The 27,120-nt window shown below is 35.8% G+C and overlaps 1 protein-coding gene across 2 annotated transcripts; it reads left to right on the top strand.

Moving 5' to 3' along the window:
• The first annotated feature begins 19 nt into the window (after positions 1-19).
• Positions 20-24,494, top strand: LOC126850329 (uncharacterized). Of its 2 annotated transcripts, none has more exons than XM_050593203.1 (4): positions 20-197; positions 20,560-20,828; positions 21,822-22,100; positions 22,344-24,494. In XM_050593203.1, exons 1-4 carry the CDS (start codon positions 188-190, stop codon positions 22,728-22,730), a joined length of 945 nt encoding a protein of 314 aa, XP_050449160.1. In that variant the 5' UTR covers positions 20-187; the 3' UTR covers positions 22,731-24,494. The 2 variants fall into 2 exon arrangements, with proteins under 2 accessions (XP_050449160.1, XP_050449159.1); XM_050593202.1 differs by lacking the exon at positions 20-197 and adding an exon at positions 4,777-5,419.
• Positions 24,495-27,120: the final 2,626 nt, after the last annotated feature.

Genomic DNA, 27,120 nt, shown 5'->3' with positions numbered 1-27,120 from the left:
CCTAGTCATTCATTAACCCGATACGACGGGAGTGTCCTTACGGAGAGTGCGCTGATCGCAACTCTCGATCACTCGAGTGACCCGCTTTAAACTCGCCCGCGTGTGTGCATGCGACTCGTCCTACGACACACGTGAGATCAAGAAGTACAAAGTAGTCAACAAGGTGAATTAACATCGAGAAAGGAAAATGCGGCTAGGTAAGAATGACGCATGATTATATTATACTCGCTTTCAGACGAACATTGTGAGAAACGGAACTTGTCTCATCAGAATAAGCATTTTATACGCAAAATAAAAAATTGTATTTTATTTATAAATATACCAAATATTAAATACGTTAAATAATATTTTTTATTAATAATCAAAAATTTCTATTTATTATTTTTGTTAAAGTTTTTCTTTTTCAACGTGATATTGTTCTTAAATATTAATTAAAGATGATAGAGTTATGGAACGCTTTTGTTTAAAAAAAAATATATATATTTATTTATTTATTTATTTAATATGTGATATGTGATATTTATGTGAGTGATCAATTATTTCATGTATGTGAATAATTCATTTACCGATAATCATAATTGATAATCGCACGATATCATCAGCGCGTTTTTGCTTCTTTATATAATATTGATGATAAAAGCTATCAAGATAAAAAGAATTATAATCTACTATAATTATAAATACAAGCTTCCTTATAACGTTTCGGTTTTTATTTAAATCGCGATATATTGCATCTTTGTAACAATCTGATTTCGGTGCAGATAATTCAGTGCAAATTGCATGTTTCTCTCCATTAATAGCGGCACTGTCTAGATAGCGTTTCTAAAAAAATTCTCTGTTTTTAATGGAACGGATGAATTTTATGCTCATCTTATATCAAACTGACGCAAATACGTCTGCGACAAATTGCTCACGCCATGATGCTTCGGTGATGGCATTCGTTCGAGGCACGGCACTAATGTTATCCAGCGGGAACCGCGATCTCTCGCCGTTCCTTTATTCTCTCGCATTGATTCTAAAAAGCGACAACGGCAAAAGAAGCGGCGCTTCATCTCGTTTTTCTCTGTAATAAGCCACGGTAAGCCGCAATCAAGAAATCGACCGACAGCAACTATGCTGTCGAATGATTTTGTACAAGAGGAGAAACCGTATAATGTACTCACATTCAATAGCGTTTCTCTGAGAACGCTCACTTTTCTGTCGCGTCGCTTATGGCAATCAATTTCACGTAATCGTGATATGCAATTTCACTTTTGTCATTTTACGAAATAGTTTACACGACGTAACGTAATCGTTTACCGCGACGGAATAGACGAAGCGTCACCACACGTGAATAAATTGACAATAACACAATAAATAAACAAACTTGCACGTGCCGCACTTATCTCTGTGAATCATTTTCTGGCGCCCGTTTCATCTTGACGGCTCTACCTGTCGACTATCGTCTTTATCGCGATGCGAGTCGCATGATTCCTGATGTTACTCCTGACGTGGCATTTGCCATATTTACATGAACGCGCTACAAAGTATACGAGCAAAATACACGTACGCATAAATTTGAATCGAATTACTGATCAAATTTATCTTAATCTTATCGCATTGTAGGCCGGATAAATAAAGTCGCAATCAATATAATCACAGAGGCAGGAAGTAACGATTAAACAAAAAGGCCCCTTTGTACTGACACATAATCCTGTTTAGTCTTCTGTCAGCATTTTTACAAAGCTGCGCATTGCAATTATTAACATGTATGAAAAAAATACATTAATTAATGAAGTCAGAATCTTATGCCATAATAATTACTTTATACTACAATATTGTTTATGAGATACAAATCTTGAACAAATGTCAATTATAAATGTCTTTTAAGAAGCTAACAAAAAAGTTTCTTTTATTAAAAAAATGGCAATTAAAAATACAGGTAATATATCTATAAAACAATTTCTCGCAGCATTCGCAATCTACTTTCCTCTCGCAAATTATTTGCGCGTACATAAACATTATAATATCCAATGCCGATCAAAATCAATCATTAATAATCAGCAATGAGATTTAACCAATCAGATGGAGAATTATTCTAAAGATGGTGGAACAGCATTTAGAAAAAAATATTATAAGTGAACCGAGCCAAGGACCAGGTAGCGCAAGAGTGGAAGGCATTTCCGTTCTGGCATACACAACACTAGCAAAAACTTGACATTACCTACTATCGACAGTAGGATTAAGCTCGTACCTCATGTCGACAGATTGGCTGATTTCAAGAGTTAGTCGAGCGTAGCAAAAATTTTCCATTTTCTCCTATTAAAAGAAAAAAAGAGCGCCGTTTGCTCGGAAATAGCCTGCAGCTTTGTCGGTTATGCGTTACATAATGGAAACGTTAAAAATGTGTAATACACAGAAACCGAGAAACTCGGGGAAGCCCACCGCAATTTTTCCCTGACGCCATCGATTCTTATCAGAAAATTTTATAATGTCAATCTAGCCGTTTTTGATGCCGTTTCGATAAGGCGCGAAAATGTAAACGGGTATTTCAGACACATAAATCTGTAATAAAGATATATGACGAGATTTAGCATTTATATATAAATGCTGTGATAAATGTCAACAAGTTAACAAAATTAAACAAATTAATTTAATAAGATATTATTAAAATTTTAACTACAAGAATAGCTTATAACAAGATGCATTAACAAATTTTAATTATTTTCAATATTTTTATTGCTTATACTTTTCTTCTCTTATGTCTCTGAAAAATGCCCTGTATCTTTAAATATAAATCATGTATGATGCGTCACATATGCTAACTTACTACAAATAACATAAAACATATAACATATTTCTTATTATACATATCTATTTTATATTATATATATTTTAAAAAGTATATAATGTTCAAAAATGTCTTCTTCATTATATTCATACTTTATAATTTTATTGTGCAATAGTTATCGTATCGTTATCTGATTTTAACGAGGTAAAGCGCATTTCAAAGTCCTTTTTTCGCGTGCAGACATCTTTTTGTCGTAGGACGGATTACCGGTCAATTAACGACGTGACACTATAATTGGCACGGTAATTCGATCCTCTCTTACGGTTGGATCTTCCGAGGTAGCCCGCGCATTTCTGGACCCCCCGAGTTAAGCGACCGCGCGCACATCGTTAAATTAAAATCCCGAGGCATTCGCCGGCAACGACGTGACGTGGCCCGCAGCAGACCATCCCGGCGCTGCCGTCTAATTTGTAGCGCATAATATTCGAATAATTTGCACGCGTTAATGGAACCGGCCGTAGGTTTCTCGCCGGCTACGGCGCACGGAATCACCTTGCAAATATTTGCGTGCAATAAAAGTGATTCAACCCGATAGGTGTCGGACGAAATCACCGGAAATCGTAGCGAGAAAACACGAATACGATATCTTAAGCACATAACCGTATTTAAAATGTAGTTTTATTTATAACACTTTATGCAATACTGTTATAATTGTATTAATGAGATCGAAATCAATCATCTAATCGCGAATATCTTATCGATGACGTATCATACGCGAATCGTTACTTCTCCCTCATACTTAGCAACAGAATAAAAATATCACACGTCTTGCGCGATATCTTTCAATCGGAACGTTACTTGCAAACTTTTACAAAATCATGTGATTGGAATGCGAATCCTATTTTTAAATAATTATTTGGAATTGTGTGTGAATAATTTTAATGATGGTTGACAATAACGATGCTTTTTATGTGTATTGTGATAGATACTTTGATCAATATACAAAATACAGAAGTTTTATTATAAAGTGCTTGCAAGATTTATGTGCGCAAAGTATTTTAATTTCAACATGACAAAATTATCTTGTTTAAGTAATGAGAGAAGGGGATGTAAAGCTAAATATAAACACCGACTAGACAGACTGTATGTTAAGCATTTTAGCAGACATATATACGCAACAAGTCTTAGTCATCAATTTTGTGTCAAGAATATACATCTTCTTCGCGAATACTGATTTATGAGCCACGTGCCCGGCATAGAAACTTACTTTTCTGGTTTCTATATTTATATTGATGCGGTTATTTCCCTATATGACTACATCTTCATTTAATTAACGTGTGACAATGCCTTCGGCAAATTCAAAACAATAGCATCTAATAAATAAAGATTTTAGTATTACCAATTTGAAAATTTCATGCGTATTAACTATATACATTGCAATGAGAGTTATAAAATAATTCAGATAATTTAAATAATTATTAAATTATTTTGACGTTTCAATCTTTAATTTACGCCATCAATTGTCAATGCATTTTATTTGAAAAATCTTGTCTCGATACTATTTTTTCTTCACTCCATTATTGTATATTATTACTAATTATCTTGATGCTTAATTAAAATGCTTTTTTTTATAATTCCCCAAAACTATGCGTTTAGCTGTCATTTATATCATACATTTTTTATTAATTATCTCAAAATATCTATCACATGGGTCCGCAAAGCAATTGGTGAGTCTAATGACGTTTCGTTTGTGCAATGAGAGCAAGGTGGCCCCCGGGGGTCCAATGCATAGTTCATCGTACAGTATGTCTCCCCACGCGGAGATCGTGCAACAAGGGTGGCGTGCGTGCAGGTGGGAGGACAGGGAGGACGTACTGACAAGCCGAGGACTATGGTGGGACTACAGAAGGGGGCTGGAGGCAGTGGCAAGAGGGAGAGAGGTGGGACCGAGTGCCGGTGAGCGCGCGAGAGCGAGAGGACGAGGTGAATAGTGAGTCCGTGAGCTCGAGTGAGTAACTGGAAGTCGCAACCGGGGGACCCACTCAGTCACCACGAGATCGGCAAGCCGAATGGTCTACCGCGCCGGTGGTTCTTCTGGAAAGTTTGCGAAGAGTCAATGGGAGCTCCAACAGGAATTCTAAATTAGGCCCGCATCATCCTTTCGAATGTCAACGGGTGGGACCATTCGCAGGACCTACCAGGATCTTATCGTGGCGCAGGTGGACAGCCGGTTGTGTTGCGTCAATTGCATCCTGACGTAAAACAAGCCGACCAAATACGAAAATTATTTTGCAAAAACTCCGACGATGTGGAGATTTCTAGTGCGCTGTTATGTCACCTTGACATCCATCTGACGCACAATAACTTTGGTGCATCTTTCGCGATCTCAACTCCTGAGTATCGCGAGACTACGATATCCTCGCGTGACAGTTTGTCGTCCGGCGACGGTGGACGATAGCGAACAATAACAACATTATTTTCGGAGCAATTCCAAACACCGATTCGCGGAGAGATCGCGGAGTGCGCAAGTGGATGCGAGCGGAATCTATCGCCCGGAGCAGCCGAGCACTTTCCTGCAGGAGGACAAGGAAGAGATGATCTTCGATCTGCTGGTGGCCGGAGCCTTTGCCCTCGCCACACTAAGGCGGTGTGTGTACATTGTTGAATTCTATGCACTTTCTCTAATGCGCATATATATATTTCGCTTTCGCATCGTCTCGCGGAGATGAGGTATCCGCGCGCAAACATTTGCCAACAATAGACGAAAACATTTCGCGGATATTACGTTGCGTTGGCGCGTGTCGCGTTCCTCTTTCGCCGGCATATATTACAACGTTACTTCGCTCCTGGCGTTGACGTCTCCGCGAGATCGCATTGCGCTTTCAGGAGAATGAAAATCGCTACGCATTTCTGTCACGCCGAGTTCGCAGAACTAAATGAAAGAAAATGATCGTCAGACCAACAACAAGTTTTAACTGAAACACGTATAATGATGCAATGACACGTGAGGAATCCGCAACGTTTAAGATACCGTTTCTCTTAATTCGCACGATGCGCTGTTTTTATCATCGTTATCGATTGCGCTCAACCGGGGGGGTTAGTGATCTTGCTTGAAGAAGACGGATGATTAGGAAAGAAAAAGATAAAAGATAATCGAGCCGCGTTTTATAACAAACGGACGTTCAAAACAATTTAGCGCAAATGCGCATTTATAATTTAGCTCATTAACATGAAGTTATTTAAATTTCTAAAATTTGCTTATAATAATTATAACCAAAAATGCATGTCTTCAGAATCTTTGCTTGAGTTTTATGCTTAATGCGCGATTTCTTTTTTGCTTTATTCAATATCATTTTTGTCAGAAAATATTTATCTCTTATTTATCCTCCCGTAATGCCTAAAAAAAAAAGAATACAAGATTGTTTTCTTATATTATATAATTAAATAATGTTTGTGACATTATTAAGACTATTAATTATTATTAAAAAATTTAATCTATATATTTTTTTAATATTATTCAGAGATGTGTATTATTTGCATAATTTTCATACATAAAGAATCTCTGTGAGAATAAATTTTCAATAATTTTTTAATAAACAAATATTATAAATATAAAAACATAATATTTACATCACATAGTTTTAAAACTTAATTTCAAAAATTAATTTCATATTAATTAATTTCACATTAATACAGATAATTTTAAGAGTTTAAACTATAATATTAACAACAGCAGATAATGTGTGTATGAAAATACTACTTCCGGAAAAAATAAAAATTAAAGACATAGCAACTATACGAACTCTTGCTAATTTAATCTCAAGCTAATCTCAAGCGACTACATTTAAGCTTTATTTTCTTGCGATAACAATACAAACATTTCTCATATAACGCTGAAAAACTGATAGGCGCAAGATTTATAGTGTCATTGTTTGCGGAAATGATACAACATTCGTGCATATATTTTGTTTTATTCTTAATTGTAATGTGCCCATCTTTCAGAAAATTTTTATATTAATATTTATTTATTTACACATTATTTATTTATAATTAATAAAAAATTGTATTTTTATTTATTATCGTTTAATATCAATTAACTTTGCTTTGCAATGTTTATGATTTCATGCGCGCTTAAAAAATTTTTCTTTCGTTAATTAATGACTAAGCATTGAAATGAGTCAGTACATGAGATTAGGTTACTAGTGTGTTTATTTGGCTTCAGTAAGTTCGGCACTCAAGAAGATAGATATCAATAGTTTAATTCACTTATGATCTCTACATCGTAAGCACTCTATTTGCACATTTACATTAACATTTCTTTAACTATTTGACTTTTTTAACAAATAAATCTTTATTACAAAAATATAATACAACATTTTATATATATATATATATATGATAAAGTACAATATTGCCAATATCATAAACATAGTTTTAAGATATAGATTTTCGCTTATATAAAATCAAACTCTTGAGCGAATAACAAATTAATTATTTATTTTATTTGGCATAAATGTATCTGTTAACAAAAATTCTAAGAATTTATATCATTGACTAGTTCAATTATATTTTTAACGTTATCTTGGTACACATAATGTTAACCGCAATGAATAATTTATATTCAATCATATCTATTTATTTCTATTTTCTACGGATTAAAAGCGGTTCTGTCAACCGCGATAGCCCGTTGTTCCGCGTCACTGCCACCTCCGAACTAGTCTTACTCATTGCTATCTATTTAATCTCTCATACTTATTTAAAGAGTTCCAATTTACTATAAATAATTGCTTGAATTAATTCACAATTAATTTGCTGTATATAATCAGTCAAACGCTTCAATAATAACTTGTAATGTATAATTGGAATTAAAAATAGAATTTACTACGCTCATATCAAATAGCGGTGCATGAGATAAGAAAAATATGTAAATGATCTCCGTTCTTTTATATTTAAAGTCATCAAGATAGATTTTAATCTCGTTGTCTAATAATCTCAGCAGTATTTAAAGAGATATTGATCTGAAATATCAATAATAGCATACAAATCCGAAATGCAATCGCATTCTTACGCAATAAAACTTCTCCGTCGAAGGGTGATTACAACTCCGGGACGACAAATTTGAATTCGTCACCGAGAGCTGTCTGTTTTCCACCTCCACGTTCCCCGTCACTCTGTAGAAGGTACAGCCGCCGATAGAGACGCGCGTCGTGTTGATACGAGACACACACGGACTGTTTGCTCGGGTACCATCGCGGACCCCTTTTTTTTTCATGTAGGTTCCGCGGACTCGAGTCACAACACTAGTAAAGTTACAAAAGCCGAAGGCAAACAGATCCGGAGACGGGCCTTAACCGGTTTATTAAACACTCGTGCGCGCCCCGGAGGTGGTCCCCATCGTTGCTGATAGTGACGACAATGCGGACTAGCGGACGAGGACGACGACGACGTCGACGCTGCTTGGTCGTCTTCCAGGACTATATCGCGTCGCGAGTACGTCGTGCGTCTTTCTTACGGTATCCCCTCGCCGAAAGGAAGTTGACTATTTTCGCGGGACGAAAGCAATTCCTCACGGAGGTGGGAAAGAACGAACAAAGGAGGAATCAAACAACTCTCAGGCGAACGTTTTTCTCTTTTGCCAGGTCGAGCCGAGCCGTCGGCTTTAAATTCTGACAATTTCATGATTTTTAATTTTAATCCTCTTATAATCATTGAGATATTAATACCGCCGATGCACTTCAATGTTTTCTTTCTTTCAATCATTGAATTCAATATAGAAATAATTGATGCAGTTTTTTGACTACCATCTAAATAATTAATACTTTTTGTGACATATAACATTTTTTTTAAACCAATATTTTTTTGCGGTACCTTATACAGCATGAAATTTTGACACGAATTACATCGTGAAATTTTTGTGCGTCCCTTAGTGTCACCGAGTGACTTACGTCCTGTAAAGGAAATAAAAGAAACGTAAGATCCCGAGAGCGACTTGGACGCGTACTGGGTTGTGGTTTTGAGTTCACCAGGGTTCACTGGACATATTATGGGACAGACAAGCACTCCAGCGTGAAATGAAAATATTATGCCAACGCTCAGACCACGCGTGACACATCGAAGAATTACTATATGCATATAAAAGTCGAAGATTCACCGTATATCTCGCAATGGAATGATTTTTCTACCGCGAATTGTCTTTTATAAAAAGATCACGCTGACTTTCAGTTAAGTGATGCCTGCTATTAAGATCCGATCTAAGATAGAAATCAGACAATAGAGTAATATTTCTCTATAACATTAAATGTTGATTTGACGTCTTGATTTACAATCTTGGTCTTCTTTTATTCATCCATTATGATTAAATAGTAAAAAAAATCATATCGATTAAGATTTTGTAAATTTTTACTAATTAAAATATTTAATTGTGTAAAAAAAAGGAGAGGGAAAATAGTTAGATCTTCTATTTAGTACTATTTCTAATTTCCAATCTTGAATTATATTTCACTTTTGAAATTAGATTAAACAATTGATTTAGAATTCTTTTAATTAATATAATTAATAATATAATTAAGTCGCAGACAAGATAGCTTGCATTTAATTGAGATACCATATATCTGCGATGAAGCATCGAACGATCTGGCCGAGATCTCGGGGTTATTTTTTGCGGCAATTTGTTAATCGTAGTTGGTTACAACCGAAGTAGCGATTCGAAAAATGCGCAGGCCAATGTGCAGAACAAAAAAGAGAGACAAAACAGAATCATTTAGGAATAAATCAGGCTCTCGAAATAAAATTTTGGTTTTTAACCTTCTTATTCAGTTTTCTGACAGATTCTCTTGCTCTCTATCAACATGCTGTATGCTAATTAAAAACAATTTCGTGCTCGGTATTTTCGATACGCAATACGCCGTACACAAAATTACGATTCTCGTATGTTCTCGCGTTGTTTACGATTTATAAACAATTTGATTGCGATTGGGAATTTTTACGATAACACTTTCATGCGATATTTCCGTAACTCTTGCACTTTATCATTTGCACTGATTTGTACAACACCACGAAAAACATTAAACATTTTTTTTGTTGCAACACTTGAGAAAAAAAAAAACGCACGTAGACGCTTCATGTGGCGAACAAAAAGAAAGTAGATTGGCAATTACATTGTGACGTGAGCGGGAAAATAATACTTAATGAGTCTAATTATTGACAAATAATGCTATTATTGCTAGATATATTAATCAAAGAGCTAATGCATAAGAGTGAAGTAAAGATGCACATATCTATACTGATTTTATGTGTTAGTTAGAACTAATTATATGCACATGATGTAATGAAATGCAATGTATCCTTGAGTCATCTTTGTTGTATAAGATAAAAAATACGCGCGCATGTTTTTTTTGGAAAATATTTCTCCGTCTATCTTACAAAGTTACAATATTGAATACATATACAGTATTTGTATAAGTATCTAGATTAGCATATGGAAAACATGATAAATGAAATTATTATGCAATTACCTTGGTAGCAGATTTGAGAAACATAATATATGTGATTACTCTCAGATATATTAGCTAAACTGCACGTTTATTTAGCTGCTTCTATATACATTCAAGATATTGGTGGGTAGATTTATTACAATCGCATAACGAATTCTCGACAATTAATTCAATTCTTAATTTGAAAGAGATAATATTCCCTGCATTGTAATTTAGGATTGCTCGCCGTTTCGTTATCCGTAAAGAGTCGCTAATTACTTGGATTTATGAGCGTATTAAGTATCGACAACTTTTCTATGCAGCATTTAAGGCGTCGGCGGATCATTCTCGTTGTTTTCTCAAGGTGACTCTTCTGACTCTTAATATATCCTGCGGCATTTTCTTAACATCTTTTTACGCTTCATTTTACCGACATATTTTTAAAGGAGTACATTAGGCGGGATCAGTCTTTACTTGATTGCCGTGTTTGACCGATCGTTTAAATAACGACGGATTTTAATTTAACGATACTATTTCTCCGATATTATAGTAAATCACATACTAACCGATTGCTTAATAACCAGCTTGAAGCCGGTCGATGCTTAATAACGAATCCTAACATCCCAAATTGGATAACGCGCGCTCCATATTTTTCGTGAAACTTTTTTAAACCCGATCCCGTCAACACGCGCGAGCGTTCTATTGTGTTTGATCAACTCTCAATTATTGTCATTAACAGACTATTATGTTGACCGCACTTTCGTTTGTTGCGCAGAACCTAGAAGTTCGCAATGCGAGTGGTACAGAAATGAGGCAATGTTTAAATTACACGCTGCATAGTGAGCCGAGCTTTACGAGGCTCCACCGTGAACCATTCCACCACCTACGATAGCAATTACGGAGACCGAAGCTTGCCGCTGGCACGCCACAATAATGTGTGCTCACTTCCGCAGCTATGCACGACACGTAGAAATTATAACGCGTATCTTTCATTCTTTGAACCAGTCGTCTTTGAAGCAAGACTTTAAATGCATCGACCGCTTTAAAAGTAGAGTGTGCTTTAGAAGTGGGTGTATCAAACACTCACCGCGCGCTTTATTTCCAATTCAATTATTTCCGTATGTTTTAATCGTACAATTCATCATATTCTAGCATTTATCTTTATTTTGTTGTAAATTTCATATATATCTATATCTATATATATATAAATATATATATATATATATATATATATATATATATATATATAAATATATATATATCTGTTAGTCTTAAAAAGTTTGATTGATTTTGGCAATATTTTCTCAATCACAATCGGAAAAAAATTAAGCTAATTAGTTGTATAAATACGAGGAGAGTCGCTGTGCATATTGGTTTTTCGACAAGTCTGGTCGATTGCGAAACACTCGCTAAGCAATAGCCGAAGACAAATCCCCGTTTGCGATCTCTTGCCACCTGACATCATCCATCGCGCGACTGATTGCTATTCTTTACCTTGAGGTCGCGCGCGCAATGAGCAATGAGCGATTCATTCATGACGTTACGCGAAGTGTCATACGGGTTGAATGCGCTTGCCATGACACAGGCGAAGGTACACGATATGACGATCGATCCGAGATGAGATTGGCAAAAACGCTCGCGTTCTTCGTTTGAAGAATACCGGGTGTGAATTCACCGATACTGCGATCTGCGACCGACTGGTTTATTATTCCAAGCGAGAGAAGAGGATACTTATTGTCCCGGTGTCATGATACTTAAAACGTTGTTGTGGGTGGAAGGTGAAGAAAACACGCGATGAAATGTGACAAGGGACCGATTCAGTATTGTATATACAGGATAGGCGAAAGTTCCTGTGTCAATGCCTTACGTAGCGATATTCTTCGATTAGTTTGTAGTCGAGGTTTCTTTTAATAGATCTTTGATCTCTTTTCATAATATCTGACTTCGTCTTTTTTTTCATAAGTAAAAATTATATAATTTTAAATAATGTCAGACAAGGCGATCAAATTTTTGATAGCTTTCGGGGTCAGACAAGTTGTCATATCTGTCCGCAAATGGGTTAATCCGACATATTCAGTTACGTGTTAATTCGTTCTTTTTATAATCTGTCTCGACCGTTCGTCACTTCGAAAACAAATTGATTGTGTTAGGTATACCTACACTTTCGGACTAAACCTATCAACGCAACAAGGTTTCGTAACTGACTACACTGCCGCGCCGTTAAAACAGAGACAATACGAATAAGCCTCGCCGAGAGCTGCGTAGGCAGCGATCGTCTGCGAATCGGCAAAAAATTTATTTCGCGGACGCTTCGTAAAATCGGTTACGTATCGAACGGGCCTCGCGTATTCCGCGCAAATGTCGTGGGTGGAGAGCGGGGGGGGGGGCCGGATCCCCGTGCCTGACCACCGACAACTTTGATTCACTGAGATTGTGTTGAAAGCCGGTTCAATGATCGGCGCGACCACACGAGCCTGTACCATACTCGCGCATACAGAACGCACGTACGACACGCGTCGCAATTCACTAGTCGGCCGAACGAGTCACGTGCATCACGGCTTACACACGGGCATCACGTGCTCACGGCTCACTCGATCGCGCTCCTGACTTATGTACGTTGCGTCTCTGACGCTGATTGACCAGAGTAGCAAATTTCGCTCTTCTCGCATATACGTGAGATGAAATTACTATCGAAAGCTTAATCTTTACTACTATATATCTGATAGTACATTGATAGCAGCATGCTTGTTTTTTTACGCAATAGAATTTCAATTAGTTAAATATAAATATTTATACATGTAATGCAGAGAAAAGATATTACATATTTTTTCCATTGTTCACAGTATACGATATTTTTCACCCGACACGTTGATGGCATTTATCACGTATTATTGGCGTATATTATTAATCGCGTATATTAGCGGGAAGTCGATCGACACTCTCAAAGTGATATATAATACGATATATCATTCGTAGTATATTAAGATCTGAGGATATTTGTTGTCAATATAATATGCTTGGTCACTTGGGCGCGCGATGACAGAATCTACCGTTTTTACGATCTGAGGTCGAGGCCGTTATCTGTGTGTTTCACCATGCAAGAAAATCGTAAAGGGCCCAAAGGGTCGACAGAAGGGCGTGGTATACGTACCTAGTTCCATCTGAAGGCTCCGCTGACGTCTCTGTATATTCACGGTACGCGAGATCATCGTAAAGGGGCCTCTATAGGCTGCGGCGTGAGAGTTCGATTTTATGTCCGTCCCGGTCCGAGACCGCCCGTCGTTAGTCACACGATAGTTTCTGCTTTCTTTAAGACGGGGCATACGTGCTGTACGCACGTATTTTTATAGTCCCGTAGTCGCGAACGACGGTCTCGTTTTGCGGCGAAACATTGTCATCTTGATTTCGTATATGTATGCGTGTACTTGCCGTTATCAAAGCCATCATTCTCGCGGATCTCAAAGTCGACGGTGCAAACCGAAGAGAAAACACGGATGTAACTCGAAGCATTGCATTGTGAATGCATCCTTATCCCGTCGCTCGTAAAAGATACATCGCGAAATCGACTGCGCGACAAATGGCGAATTATTCTCGGCTGCGACGAGACCAAGCGACCAGTTTCTTACCTATTGTGTGCACCCTTCCTACGAATCTTATGGATAAACGGAAGTTTGAAGACAGCGCTAAGACGCATCCTTATATATTGCCATCTTATTTTACATGTATCAATGCATAAATTATACAAAATATAATTTGAAATATACTGATCTGTCAATAGCTCTTTCCACAAAAATTTTTATTGTAAATGTAACGTGTAAGTAATTAAACTCATTAAAATTAAAGCACAGAGAAAGATGATAAACGATGGTATTAAAAAAAAGAACGGTAACGTACATGCAATTTAAATTTTATACGTTTTTCGATATATATATTTTTTAATTACATCATGACCCAGATCAACAGAAATCCATATTAAAATGAGAGGGGTGGGAGAAGGCATAACGTGTGCCATTAATTATTGAATATTTAAATTAATAAATTATTAAATATAATAATATAAATTATTTTATTGATTTTATCGCATTATAGTATTTGCATTAAAGTGATTATCTCAATTTTTAAGATAATATATCTTATCTATTGTTATTAATGTGTCTCTGATTCTCTTGCTCATCAGTTTATTAAAATAAATAGCTTCTCTCCTTTTCTAAAAGCTAGAAAATTATATATTATATTAAAATATATGTTTTATGTTGAAATTTTCTTAAGGAATTTAATTCTAAATTTTTTTGTTCATCGTGATTATTCTTTTTTAGAAATTATTATTATAAAAAATTAAAGTGCCAAAAAAAATTTATCATTAAAAATGAGGTTGGAAATTCTGGGACATACTGTATATTATATTGTCGAATAATTCTATCGTAATTATCTGCTTCTCGGACATCAATGGATCCGGAGTAATAACGCAATTATGTACTTACAACGTGATTTCTTCCACGCGAGATCCTACCGTCTCAGTTAACAATATAATTCAGCACAAGCTTTCTCTTATATGTTCACGCATGTGTTACAAACCATTATTAAGGCAAAATTAATATGATTTATCTTCATAATAAACGCGTATGGATCTGGCGGAATATAACGCAAATATGATAAGATAATTAATCCGATCCGCTTCCGTTCCAAAAACAAAAAAAGAACATATAATTTTGATATGACTGCACGATAAGATTAAAAAGATTCAAAGAAACTTATTCCTATCTCATTTTTTTTTTTATAGATTTGTGAAAAGAAAAGTATCTCAATTCAAATAATAATCTTAAGATAAATTGTATATTAATAACTATCATATATACTATTGCGTCTATATCAGTGTCAGATTAGATCGTCGTATTCTTTTACATCTTATCAGAGAAAATATTCATGAGATTAAACAAGGCGTCATGGTATAAAATGCGTCCCGTATACTTTGCAAATCGGATATTCCTTTACCTGCAGCGAATCAACGCATAAGAAATCATTTAACGGCGTGTATTCTGTTCTCTTTGACGTGGCAAAAAAAGCCGGCTGACTTACGTAATAATCTTTGCCATCAAAAGGAATCGAAGGAGAGGAAAAAGTACGAGAGGAAAAAGAGAGATAAAGAGAGAAAGAGGGAAAGAAGGAAAGATACCACAATCTATCGCGCTACCATTCAACCGCGATTAAACGTATAATATACAATCAGCCTTCGCGGGAGCTTTCTATTCACGTGTGCGCACGCGTGTGAGGCCTGTCGCCGGCCGAGAGGAATCGAGATAACGTAATCGACGATGACATTGAACGCCGTATAGTAACCGACCGCGTGCATTCCTGCGCGCCGCGCGTCTTTCCCTCCCTCTCATCTTTCCCATGTTGCGGAGCATCGTTTAAGATCGATTCTCGCACCGATGCCAACGGTAGGTTGTCACCTCTGGATATAAACGGCGGGTGACGTCAAGTATGACATCAGTGATCCATATCGTCGTAACACCGAGACGCCTCGCTCGCGTATTACAGACGTTTTACGACGCGTCAGCATAGAGACACCTTTGATAATTCGATGCGTCGGCGACGCTCAGCAGGTAGACTAAAGAAGATGCGAGGGAGAAACGGCGGGGCTAGGAGGCCGAGGTAGAAAACAAAAAAAAGGAGCATGCGAAGACGGAATTGGTGGGAGGAGGTAAAGGATGGAGATTGACGCGCAAACTCTGGCAACTTAAAACCCCTCAGAGCGGCATTTTATGGACGGGGTCGCCCTCCTCCGACTATCCTACCCCCCCTTCCCCTCCCCCGGCCGTGCGTGGTAGTCCGGCCAGACAAAATGCAAATCTGCGCGCGGCCCGCTAATCTGTTCGCTGCATCCGTGAGGTCGGGACCCATTGGCGGAGACTGCAAACTCTCTCGCGCGGGCTCTAGTCTCTCGAGTTTTCCCGCGTACCTCGTAAATCAAAGTCGTCCGCAGAAATGATTGTGCGGCCGGCTGAGGAAGAAAGTCCGGAGGATATCCGTCCGTTTGGCGAGCGTCGCCCTGACGCACCCTGCCTGATTCATATTCAACGAAAGCTGAATACACGCGGGAAGCTGCGGTGACCGTCGCGGACAGAAAAACCGGTCTAAGCGGAGATTAAAAGTTTTGAAGACAATGCGTCAGAGAGTCACATCACAAATGATTCAATTGCATTTTCATTCGTTTAATATTTGTCTGCGAAAACAACATCAAATGTCACTTCTCTCTTACATATGTCATGTTTATTATTGAATGAAATAATTAACGTAATTTGCGTACGTATTTATCGCGTGCTGCGATTAATAGCACGATGCGTTATAGCTCAATCTCGCTTTCTTTGCTGCTCGGATCGTTTCTTATTTCTCTCGTCGACTTTTTAATCATCGCTCGATTCAGAACTCGAGCGAGGGAGAAACCCGACGCCTCTGTAGACTTCTCCCAACGATCCCCGATGCGCATACCGTATCAAATGTTGCGAGCTACGTATAATCTGTCTTTTCTATGGTACTCGCCGTGCGTTCACCCGTCGTGCGATATTCTCGCTATAGACTCAATTTGAGTGTGGTGGTTCTTTCGGCATATAAATTTATTTTTTTACGCGTATGTACATAAGCGTGTAGCACTCGAGGAGAAATGTAGACAGAGACGCGATTACGCGTCCCACATACCTCTATGAATGACGTTGCGGTAACGAAAGGCACGCGTTTTTCACGATAAAGACGTAAGATATCTATCAAGATGCGTCATCGCTAATAATTTTTCTCTTACGATTTATCATCTCTAATCTAATTTCGCTTGTAGCTCGCATAAATGGGATTTGTCGGCAATATAAAATCTTTTCAAACATTTTCCTCACTAGTATTCATTTCAATATATCACACGCTCCGCCTGGGTGCAATCAATAAAATATTATTTAATATTCAAGTATTACTTTGACTACTCTTTTTTTCGAAAAATCAGACACTTCTCTGTAACATATATGCAATGACAGGCGCATATTGCGATTTTCTATTCTCTTTATTCTTCTCTCATTACATACTTATCTCCGTACACTTTTCAACGCACGTCGGCACTCTCGCTCTCCGCGATACGGAATCCGCGAAGCCAGCCCGAATGGGGCCTCGTATCGGGCACTTCGCTCCCACACTCGTCTCCACGACGATGAATATTGTGCTATATATCTCCCGATACCTCACTTCGCGTCTCTTTCCGCCCGTGCGGTATGCTCTCCTTCGCGCTCCTTTCCTCTGTACCGTCCTCCGTTCGTCGGTCCAAAGAGGCGAAGGTGGAGGAGGCTAATCACCACGCAATCATCGCTCCCAGTACGGCCGGGACTCCGACCCGTTCCCAGAAAGCCAGCAACCGCCTTTTGCCGCCCTGGGGCATTCACCACCGCGGTGCCGGTGCTACAAAACCAACAATCTTCGTCTTGTGTGCCGCAGAAAAAAAGAGCACCGCTCTCACCCGTTTCCCGCCCCCTTTTCGCCAAATCACCGGAGGGCCGACCGATCGTCCGACTACTGGCATCCGGGGAATCCATCGCGGAGAATAGCCGCGATTCCACCTTGGCGGAGCCCTATCGAGGGACGAGGAAAGCATGCATTAAATGCGCGGAGGCAACTACCCCATGTCGACACGACACTGCCCGGAATGCGAATGGTTGAAAAGAAGTATATTTTAGGATAATTTCACCGTACGAATGATGGACGTTTTGTTCCGAAACGTGTTTTGAATCGATATTATCGTATGTAATGAGAGTGTACAGTAAAAACAGGATGAGACACCTGCTCGAATAATTGCACGTGATGAAATCCTATAGAGGAATAACGTAATTATTGCGTGCGATTTAGTGGTTCATAGGTAGATTACAGGGATGTTATACCAGAAAATAATGCATGGCACCACTTCTTGCGGAGTTTCACTATTTTTTTTTTTTTTTGCAATGCATTAATTTTATATAAATTAAAATCTGCCAACTATTATATATGCAGAAGGATTATTTAGACAATTTTACATAATTATTACTTTTTACATAACAATTGTATGTCATAATTTTTAGATTAAGTTTTAATTAATTATATATCTCGTTTGTGATATTTAATTCTTAAAATTATATATTTTGTCGATATACTGCGCTATAGTGAAATCGTAGCCTGTCAAGAACAAATAATTTGGCAGAAAGAGCTTTGTAGTTGTCCACCCCCTCAGAGACGAGATAATACACGCAAAAAATTGTAACTGCTAAATAAGAATGTAAATTGATATAGTTGGAAGCGATGATCGTTAGGAGTGTATATAGTATTGGGTGCACCTTTAACGTACACCCACGCGATGTGTGTAGCCGACAATACAGGATGCTTGAAACTGCTTGGGGCGATTCCGGAAGAAAAGGCGTGAGTTACACGATAAGATGCACAACCATACGGCTTGCTTCCTACAGTATTTCGCGCTAACGGGCTAATCGAATTGGAACTTGTTGTTATCGTCCGCGCGCAAATTGATATCGCGTCATATGCAAAAACGAGATGACTAAATTATCGAATTAATTATCAAATAAATATTCTCGTTACATTGGTAACTGGTGTTGGATAAATTCGCAAACATTAAAATTTTGAATTAAATTCATTCCAAAAAAGTAAAAAATAACAAAATTAAGAAAAGCCAATGGGAGCCCGGATGCGGTACCTGAGGTGTAAAAATATTTAATTTATAATTATATAATTTTTATTGAAATTGTTAAGTGTGTGTTTTGACTCACTTCGAGTCCCACGAGTGTGATACTATCCCAAATCGTTGAAATGTTAATTATTAAGACACGTGGTACACAGACGCAAACACGCGTGTGCGCTTTCGCTGCGCGATGATTGTGCCACGCACGTTAGTTCACGCGTGACCGACGTGCGAATTGTACGAACTATCGTATCGAATTGCCATCACACTCGCACCTGAGAGAGTGCCCATATCATCACTGGATTTACACGTGATTTTCTGCGGGCACGCACGAACTATCAACGTGCGTTAATTGCCCATACAGTGGTCCATAAAGTCTTTGTCGGTCTTTACAGCATTACTATAGTACTAATCTTAGATTTCGTATGTGTTAAATGCTTGATCGAGAATTGATTCAGTAAATGCGTTGATGCTAAATATTATACAATACAGATTTCATTTGGAACTTAACGACACACGTGGTTGCATATGGGAAAATAAAATATGATATATTTTTCTATGAGCTCCTGCTCTCCTCTCTTGTGACAGATTATAAATTAATTCTTCTCCTCTTTCAACTCCTCATTTTTTTTAAAAAAGCTTTTCTTGTCTTAAATTTATAAGAAATTTAACTATAATAGCTGAGAGAAAAATAAAAACTCTTTAATGCAACATTTTCTTATTCAATATGCGCTTATGGAGAGAAGGAAACAAAAAAGAGAATTAATCTACTAATGTAATGCAAAGTTGCGCCGTTATTGAAGTTAAAAAGCAAATATGACAATACATAAGTTAATAAAAATGAAAAATTAATCTATCGTTATCATATATTGTTTTCTCTTGTTATCGATACACAAGCATTACAAATTGTGTGCGAAAAAATTTAAAAAAGTCATTTTGGAGTAAATTTGCAGCGTGTCAAATTATGATAAAAGTTGCAAGTTGTGACATTTAATTGTATAATAAATCTTGATTTGCAATCTATTTCCTATTGCGGGGGCGACAATTGGTCGCTGTTAAATTAACGCGTAGGTGCGATGATAGATACCTACGTATATTCATATAGGTATGCCGAGTGTGAAAGTCGGAAGGATCTCCCCATCCTTTCCTTTCTCTCTTCTCTTCATTCATATTTGCTATTCTTACATGCAAAACAGCGCGCGACCTTTCTTGATCCGTTGACTTTATTGGCTTTAACGAATTATTTTACAATGGATCGAGTGTGTGAATTTTGATATTATACCATAATATAAATTATATCTAAATATATATATATATATACATATATATCAAGTTATATGTCTGTTTAATGCACTCTCTCAATTTGCTGAGAATGGAATGTTTTTAAATTGAAATAAATACAATACCATGTGTATAATATTTCTATATGAAAAAAAAAAAAATATATATATATATATATATATATATAGTGCACAAAGGAAAAGAGAAAAAAAAGAAATATTAAATTGGTTTTTAATATCAAAAAAAGGAGAAAACTTTCCCAATCTCATAACTTCAATAATTTCAGGTTTATTGTATCTTCTAACATTTTTGATGAAAATTTCTATTTTCGATTACAGTTTCGGTGGCATGGATAATTTTCCTCTTCATTCTGAACTCGGAATTTCAACTGTACTCGGCTTCAGGAATTTGCGATCCACCTATCCGCGTAGAGAGTAATATTGCAGAACCCTGGTTACAACCCTGTGGTATCATACTGACAAGTGTGACCGAAAATACGACGGATTGGCAGCAACGGCACAAAACGCACAAATCCTTGCATACAGTGCGAACGTCGATGCGAGTCGCAAATCACACCTACTTTACATGTTTCAAAAAGGAGATGCAGGTGAGAGATCCGCAGGTGAAAGACACAAGAGAGCGCTCTGCTCGCGACCGCGATTCCGCAATTAATTGCAGCGCGGTGTCGGGGTAAAGCCGCGTGGGCAGTCGCTCGAGGGGACTCGCACGTGCTCACAATGCAACATCTCCGGTGTGCACAATCCTACTTTCCGTCGGCAATTTGCATTGGTTACGGTGTGCCACGCACATCCAGCATAATTACTTTTTCTAGAGTCCCGCGCTCTCTGTGTCTGTTTCTGACATCATTTATATTTGTTGACAAATTGCTTTCATTGTGTTACAAAACGTGCAAACGCATTCGATAAAAATATGCACATTATGTGGATGTTATTAAATATATTTGTAATTATTCTAATAAATTCCATAGAAATGCATGCATTTATATAAGATGCTGTACTTATTCATGACACGTCGTTTTAATGAGATGATAGATATCTTTATTTGGTTTATTAGAGAGCGTTTATATGAGTTCATTTGCAGCTTGGCTATAGAGCAATATATTTTGTTTGTCATTTTAAAGCTTATATTAAGATACGCATGATCGCATTCCAAAACAGATTTGTGATACCATGATTTCTGATACATATAGCGAGTAGAACTAGAGCAGTATAAATATATAAATTTCACCATATCTCCTATGTCACGGAACTAATTCTAGAATCAAGGATTGTGTTATCCATCCGGATATTCATTAAATAATTTATATTTGTAACAATTGTAATATATTGAATTTATGGAATATAATGACGTCATGATGTGGTTGCGAGAAAATATATATCTGCAAAGTTATAAATGATACCTTACGATAAAACCAAGTGCAAATAATTTACGCTTATGACACAGTTGTAAATAATCGATAAAATGTATTTTTACATAAGAGTATATACAAATTTAAAAAAACATCATTCATTACATTAACAGATATCCGGTGTGATGTAACCACGAAATTAAATATTATCTCATTCTTTTTTTTTTACAGGACATACACCAGAATTTTACAGAATATATGCCAAGTCAGCAGTACAAATTTGATTGGTTGCCCAAGGGGCTACTCAAACGGTATTGTAGAGAACTTTTGTGCCTGGGAAAGGATCAAAAAGCTCAGCATCTATTTCCATATTTATACGATAGTCTTCAAAAATACGCCATTACGTTTCATGAACTTAAAAAATTTCGTCTCAATTCAAATGTCGAAACTACTGAAATCATACAGTCTCGGAACAGGATAATTGAAGTAATATTAAATCAGATTCTTCAGGTAAAGCTGTAGCATATTATTTGCTCTAACAAGATCTATGTCACCTTCGCTATTAATTAAAATTTGCATCGCGCGTTAAAATTTCTAATTTAAGAAACATAAAATATAAATTTTATTATTCCGATCATATATATTGAATTTATTACAAATCTTGTAAAATATGTAATAATGTCAGGCAATATCGATCTTTTACGAGAAGAAGTACAAATGTATAAAATTAACATGTTGTTTGTATCATTGCAGATGATGTGCGAAGTTCAGACCGCTATGTATAAGTTGCAAATCCATCTTCCTCCTCCGAACAATGTAACGATAATAACATCCGAATTTTGGTCTAAAGAGGGCGGCGTAACTCAAATGTTGGTTCAAGACTGGGGAGTGTTAAAAATGTATAAGGATTCTTTGAAAGATTGGTTAGCAACAATACGCAACGCTTTAAATAACACGCTACCCGTTGCTTGCCAAATTAAATCACAAAACAAAAATTTTCGAAGACGATGTATTTTGAGAAAGAGGCATCAAAAATTGAAAATGAAAAAAAGGATCAAATCAATAAAGAAACAGTTTCCGTGTGGTCGACATAATTCCTCGAATCGAATATCGAGGAGAAGATTAAATTGGAATAATTAAAAGAAATTTGTACTAACGGGTATACATTACGTTTCGATCTAAGAAATCTTTGCGTTTAAAAATAAGGGAATTTTAGGGAATAGGAAGCTAAGATAAGCCTTTATTTTTATACGTAGAGCCATTTTTATATTTTTTTTTTTTTTTTGCGTTTGATATCGACAAGATCTGCTGATCATTTAAAGACATACCGCTCCTTACAGTATCAATCATGTACTTATATCATACTAACATAACTTCGATATTTATTCCATCGTCGCGATCATTCATTCAGATAGTTTTACTCGTTTAATATTTTTCGTAAGTTTGTCAATAAAGAACCGTGCCTGATATTGTATTAAGATTAGATATCTTAACAGCCATGAAAAACATTCGCTTAATTTGATAAATATCTTTCCAGTACCTAATATCGCGAATCAGGTTTTGATTATGGTAATACAAGTTGTTTATCGATAACACGGCATACTAGAGACTACAGTATTAAGAGATCTACTTCAGAACAGTATTATATATATATTCAATAACATACAGAATGCCGACATGATCGATAACATTGATAAAAATATTTTGAAATACCCGGTGCATATTTTAGATTCGTGAAATATCAGTTCAATAAATTACAACCGCGGCTAAGTGCATCTGAAATTCGCAATCGTATCGTGCGTATGCGTGCAAAAGGCATATCAAAAGCCCATTCTCAGGCACTCAGCTATCCGAAGACAACGAAAAATATGTTATGGAAATGTGTATCGAAAAGAAAGGAAAGTACAAGAAAAAGGATAAGTTTATAGACGCATTTCGCATGTCCGATCGGCCGTCTTGTGCACGATATATTTATATCGATATATTAACATAGATTATTAAGGCTTACGATCAAAACGGTTTGTTAGACACGAGGCTCGATTAAATCGACGAAATCTACGCGACATGCAGGTATCGATAGCATGTGAAAGGATCAACGACGAATTTTTAGGCTGTTCGTAAAACCTATTTATTCTAGCTTTACCTAGCACTACTTAAGCGGATGACGAGCTTAATATTGTTTAGCTGTGATATCCCGAGTGTACACGGACATACAGAGTTCCTACGTTTATACATAGGCAAATATACATATATATGTACATATATACATATATATGTATATACATATATAAATATCGGTATCATGCATTGATATGTACCGATATTTAAATGAGATTCTCTCCTCTTTTCCGGTGTGTCTATAGAATCTCGCCTTGTCATGCGAACACATGACAATTTTATCTTTTATAATTAATCCGTTGATCGTACGCATGCGAGAAAACAAAGGATTATTAGGAATTTTAAGAAAATTCATTTGATTTAATTTTTCCTGAGCACCAGCATGTGCGCGACAAGATCCTTTACGGTCGATTTAAATATATTTGTGTAAATCTGATGTTTTTTATACTGAAATATATGATACTTAAATTTACGTTAGTGTCTTAACGTTACACATAATTTTGTATTACATATGCAGACGTGCTGCGACTCAAATTACTCGTAGTGCATTTGTTCTCTTAAGTATACATTCTTATGCATTTTATCCAGTATAGATATGTAGTATATTTATTCGATTGTATATGCATACTTATACATACAGCGTTCTGTTCTATTTATTGTACACCACGTTACCATTGCATATACTATTTATTGTCATTCTTTTACTTTTATGTAATCGCCTCGAATAAATCCCAATGTTTTGTATCAAATTGAAGTTTGAATGACCTTAATAACTCACATAATAATTTAATTCAGCTACATATCGTAAAATGCTCGTATTGCATGAATGTGCAAAAGCGAACATTTGACCGGAAGTATCAGGAGTATATGAAGGATCCCCATTTCTCTTAGCATTCGATCATTATCTATATCTATATAATGTATAAAATGCAAATAAAAATAATATGTATAAATAAGAATTAAATTAATATGGTAAATATGATATTCTCTCTATCTTTCATCGCAATAAAGCGATACTCAAATAATATTTTAAGCAGTTGATTAAATAAGTAATATGTATAGTGACGCTAATTTTTTTATAACTGCCATTTAGACTTTTTGTGTGTGCGCAGCCATAAATATTGAAATACTGCAATACAATTTTATTACTGTTTTTATAGTACAGACATACAATTATCCTCATTTTTATAACACGTTTAATTCAAGATAAAATCAGCCGTATTTTATTTTAAGGATAATAAAACAGTAATTATAAGAATAACAACTGCATCTATTGTGAACTTCTAACATAACTGTCGAAAGCTTTAAAATCATATAATAATATAATATATGTGCTATATTAAATTATTACGTTTCTGTAAATAAGAGTGATCAGGTCAACATCATAACACAGCTTCATTATCTATGGAAAGATTTCCCAGACGCATCAAATATTGTAATAGGAGTGCACGAAGAGTGAATAGGTTGTAATCTCTCCTCATTGCACTTTGTGCTTGTAAAAATTAAATATATCAACTGTAATTTAATTGTGAGGCTGTATTAATAAATTGCTCATTACATAAAATGCATAAAATCGCCAAAATAGCGCTGTTCACACAATCTATTTTATTTATTTAAATACATATCCAGGTAATTATTATAATAAATTATAAATTTTTAATTTACAACATAATTTTGAATATGATTATTTTTAGAAATTATCTTTTATTATATTTAATATATTTACATATTGTTTTTATTAGAAATGAATACGTTTACTTTAATATTTTCTTTTTTTAATTGTAATTTTATTAAATATTATTATTATATAAATAAGGCGCACGAATATATTCGGCCAATATATTCGGGCGTATTAAAAGTATACTACCAAATTCTGTGTAATATGCATACCGTTACATATAACGCGCTTTTGCGTTTGAATCGGTCCGCTATTTGTTTTCCTTTGATCGTGATGTACACTTGCGAAATAACACGTCACGACGCGTCGCAACTTAATCCGGCGTGAGAAAATTTCTAATCTTAGCTCGGCCAATATACGAACGATCTAATTATAATATCGCCTTTTATGGCGTATCCTTTACGCATCAACGTACGTTTGAGATGTTACGTCTACTTCATTCAAAAGTTTTTTGTCATCATCTTTGTGTTTCGATGGGAAAGAATTGACCCTCTGACGTCAAGAATCTTGTTTGCCATAATCGGAGTTAGATATTGATTGCACGCGTATGATAAAAAATGTGCAAGAAAATTATTTTATTTTTTATAATTTAGTGAAATATAATATCATTTATTTAGCAAAAAAAAGTATGCAGCGGTACACTTCGGATTTTTTAATAAATTTTTTATGCTTCTTATATTTATAATAAATTCACAATTCATATAAAATAAGAAAAATGCACCAATATACCAATATAACAAAAATAAAAATTTTCTATATAAGCTTTCTATATAATTTTTTATATAATTTTCTAATATATAATTCTATAAAATTTTCTACACATTCTATATATATTATTTAACAATTCTACCAGTTATTATACATATATTCATATATAATAAATGTATTAAATTTTTCAAGATTATATCTCGAAATAGCTTGACGTCAGAGGATTATAATAAATGCAATAGACGCTGAAAGAAGCGATACCTTTTATAATAAATATTTTTCAGTCTTATTCTTCTCTCTCGATTCCAAGTATGTCTGCGCGAATTATTAAGCTTCGAATAGAAATAATTGTTCTAACTGTTAGAAAAAAGAGAGAGATTATGGATTTCTAGCGATTTGTTTGACGACACTTGGCTTTCCCCTTTGATTCATAATGCAAATACAACGGTGTTTGCATCTGAATAGCGCGCGCGGCATTCGAGAGATTTCTGATGGAATTTACGTACTTCCGATACGTTATGCAAACGCCATAAATGCGTGACGATTACCATTCATGTTTCGAAGAAAATCGGAATATCTATAGATGTGGGCGAGATCCGCGAAGCATAGTCAATAGATATCATTACTGTCTAAATGAACACGTCATTTAGATAAATTTGGATAGCTACGTACAGAATATCTAACTAATACATTGATTAAAATAAATATATTCATATAATAATACACACTACGCTATTGATCAAGATGAGATATAATAATTACAAGATTCTAATTTTGTTTCAAATTTACTTTAATAAAAAATTAAAATATCAAGTATATTAAATATATTAAAAATATAATTGTTTTATTATTAAGTAAAAAAGAAAATTGTATGAAGATTACTATATCTATTGTTAGGCATTAGAAAGTTTGAAAATCATATCGCGTATCGGGATTATGATTTGAAAATATTTGAAAAAATTTGAAAAATTTCCGTTTTAGCGTAAAAGACTTGCCTATGATTTTCTGGGGTTTCACCGGCTAAAC

This window comes from Cataglyphis hispanica, chromosome 6 (genome assembly GCF_021464435.1).
Source record: "Cataglyphis hispanica isolate Lineage 1 chromosome 6, ULB_Chis1_1.0, whole genome shotgun sequence".
Lineage (NCBI taxonomy): Eukaryota > Metazoa > Arthropoda > Insecta > Hymenoptera > Formicidae > Cataglyphis > Cataglyphis hispanica.
The sequence above is the reverse complement of the archived record's forward strand: the minus strand, read 5'-3'. Positions and strand labels throughout refer to the sequence as shown.

Bases quoted from the DNA above. Each gene is read 5' to 3' on its own strand.
- LOC126850329 (XM_050593202.1), top strand. From the start codon at position 5,365: ATGATCTTCGATCTGCTGGTGGCCGGAGCCTTTGCCCTCGCCACACTA. The intron at 5,420-20,559 runs GTGTGTACATTG...TTTCGATTACAG, and splicing joins CCTCGCCACACTAAGGCGGT to TTTCGGTGGCATGGATAATT. The intron at 20,829-21,821 runs GTGAGAGATCCG...TTTTTTTTACAG, and splicing joins GTTTCAAAAAGGAGATGCAG to GACATACACCAGAATTTTAC.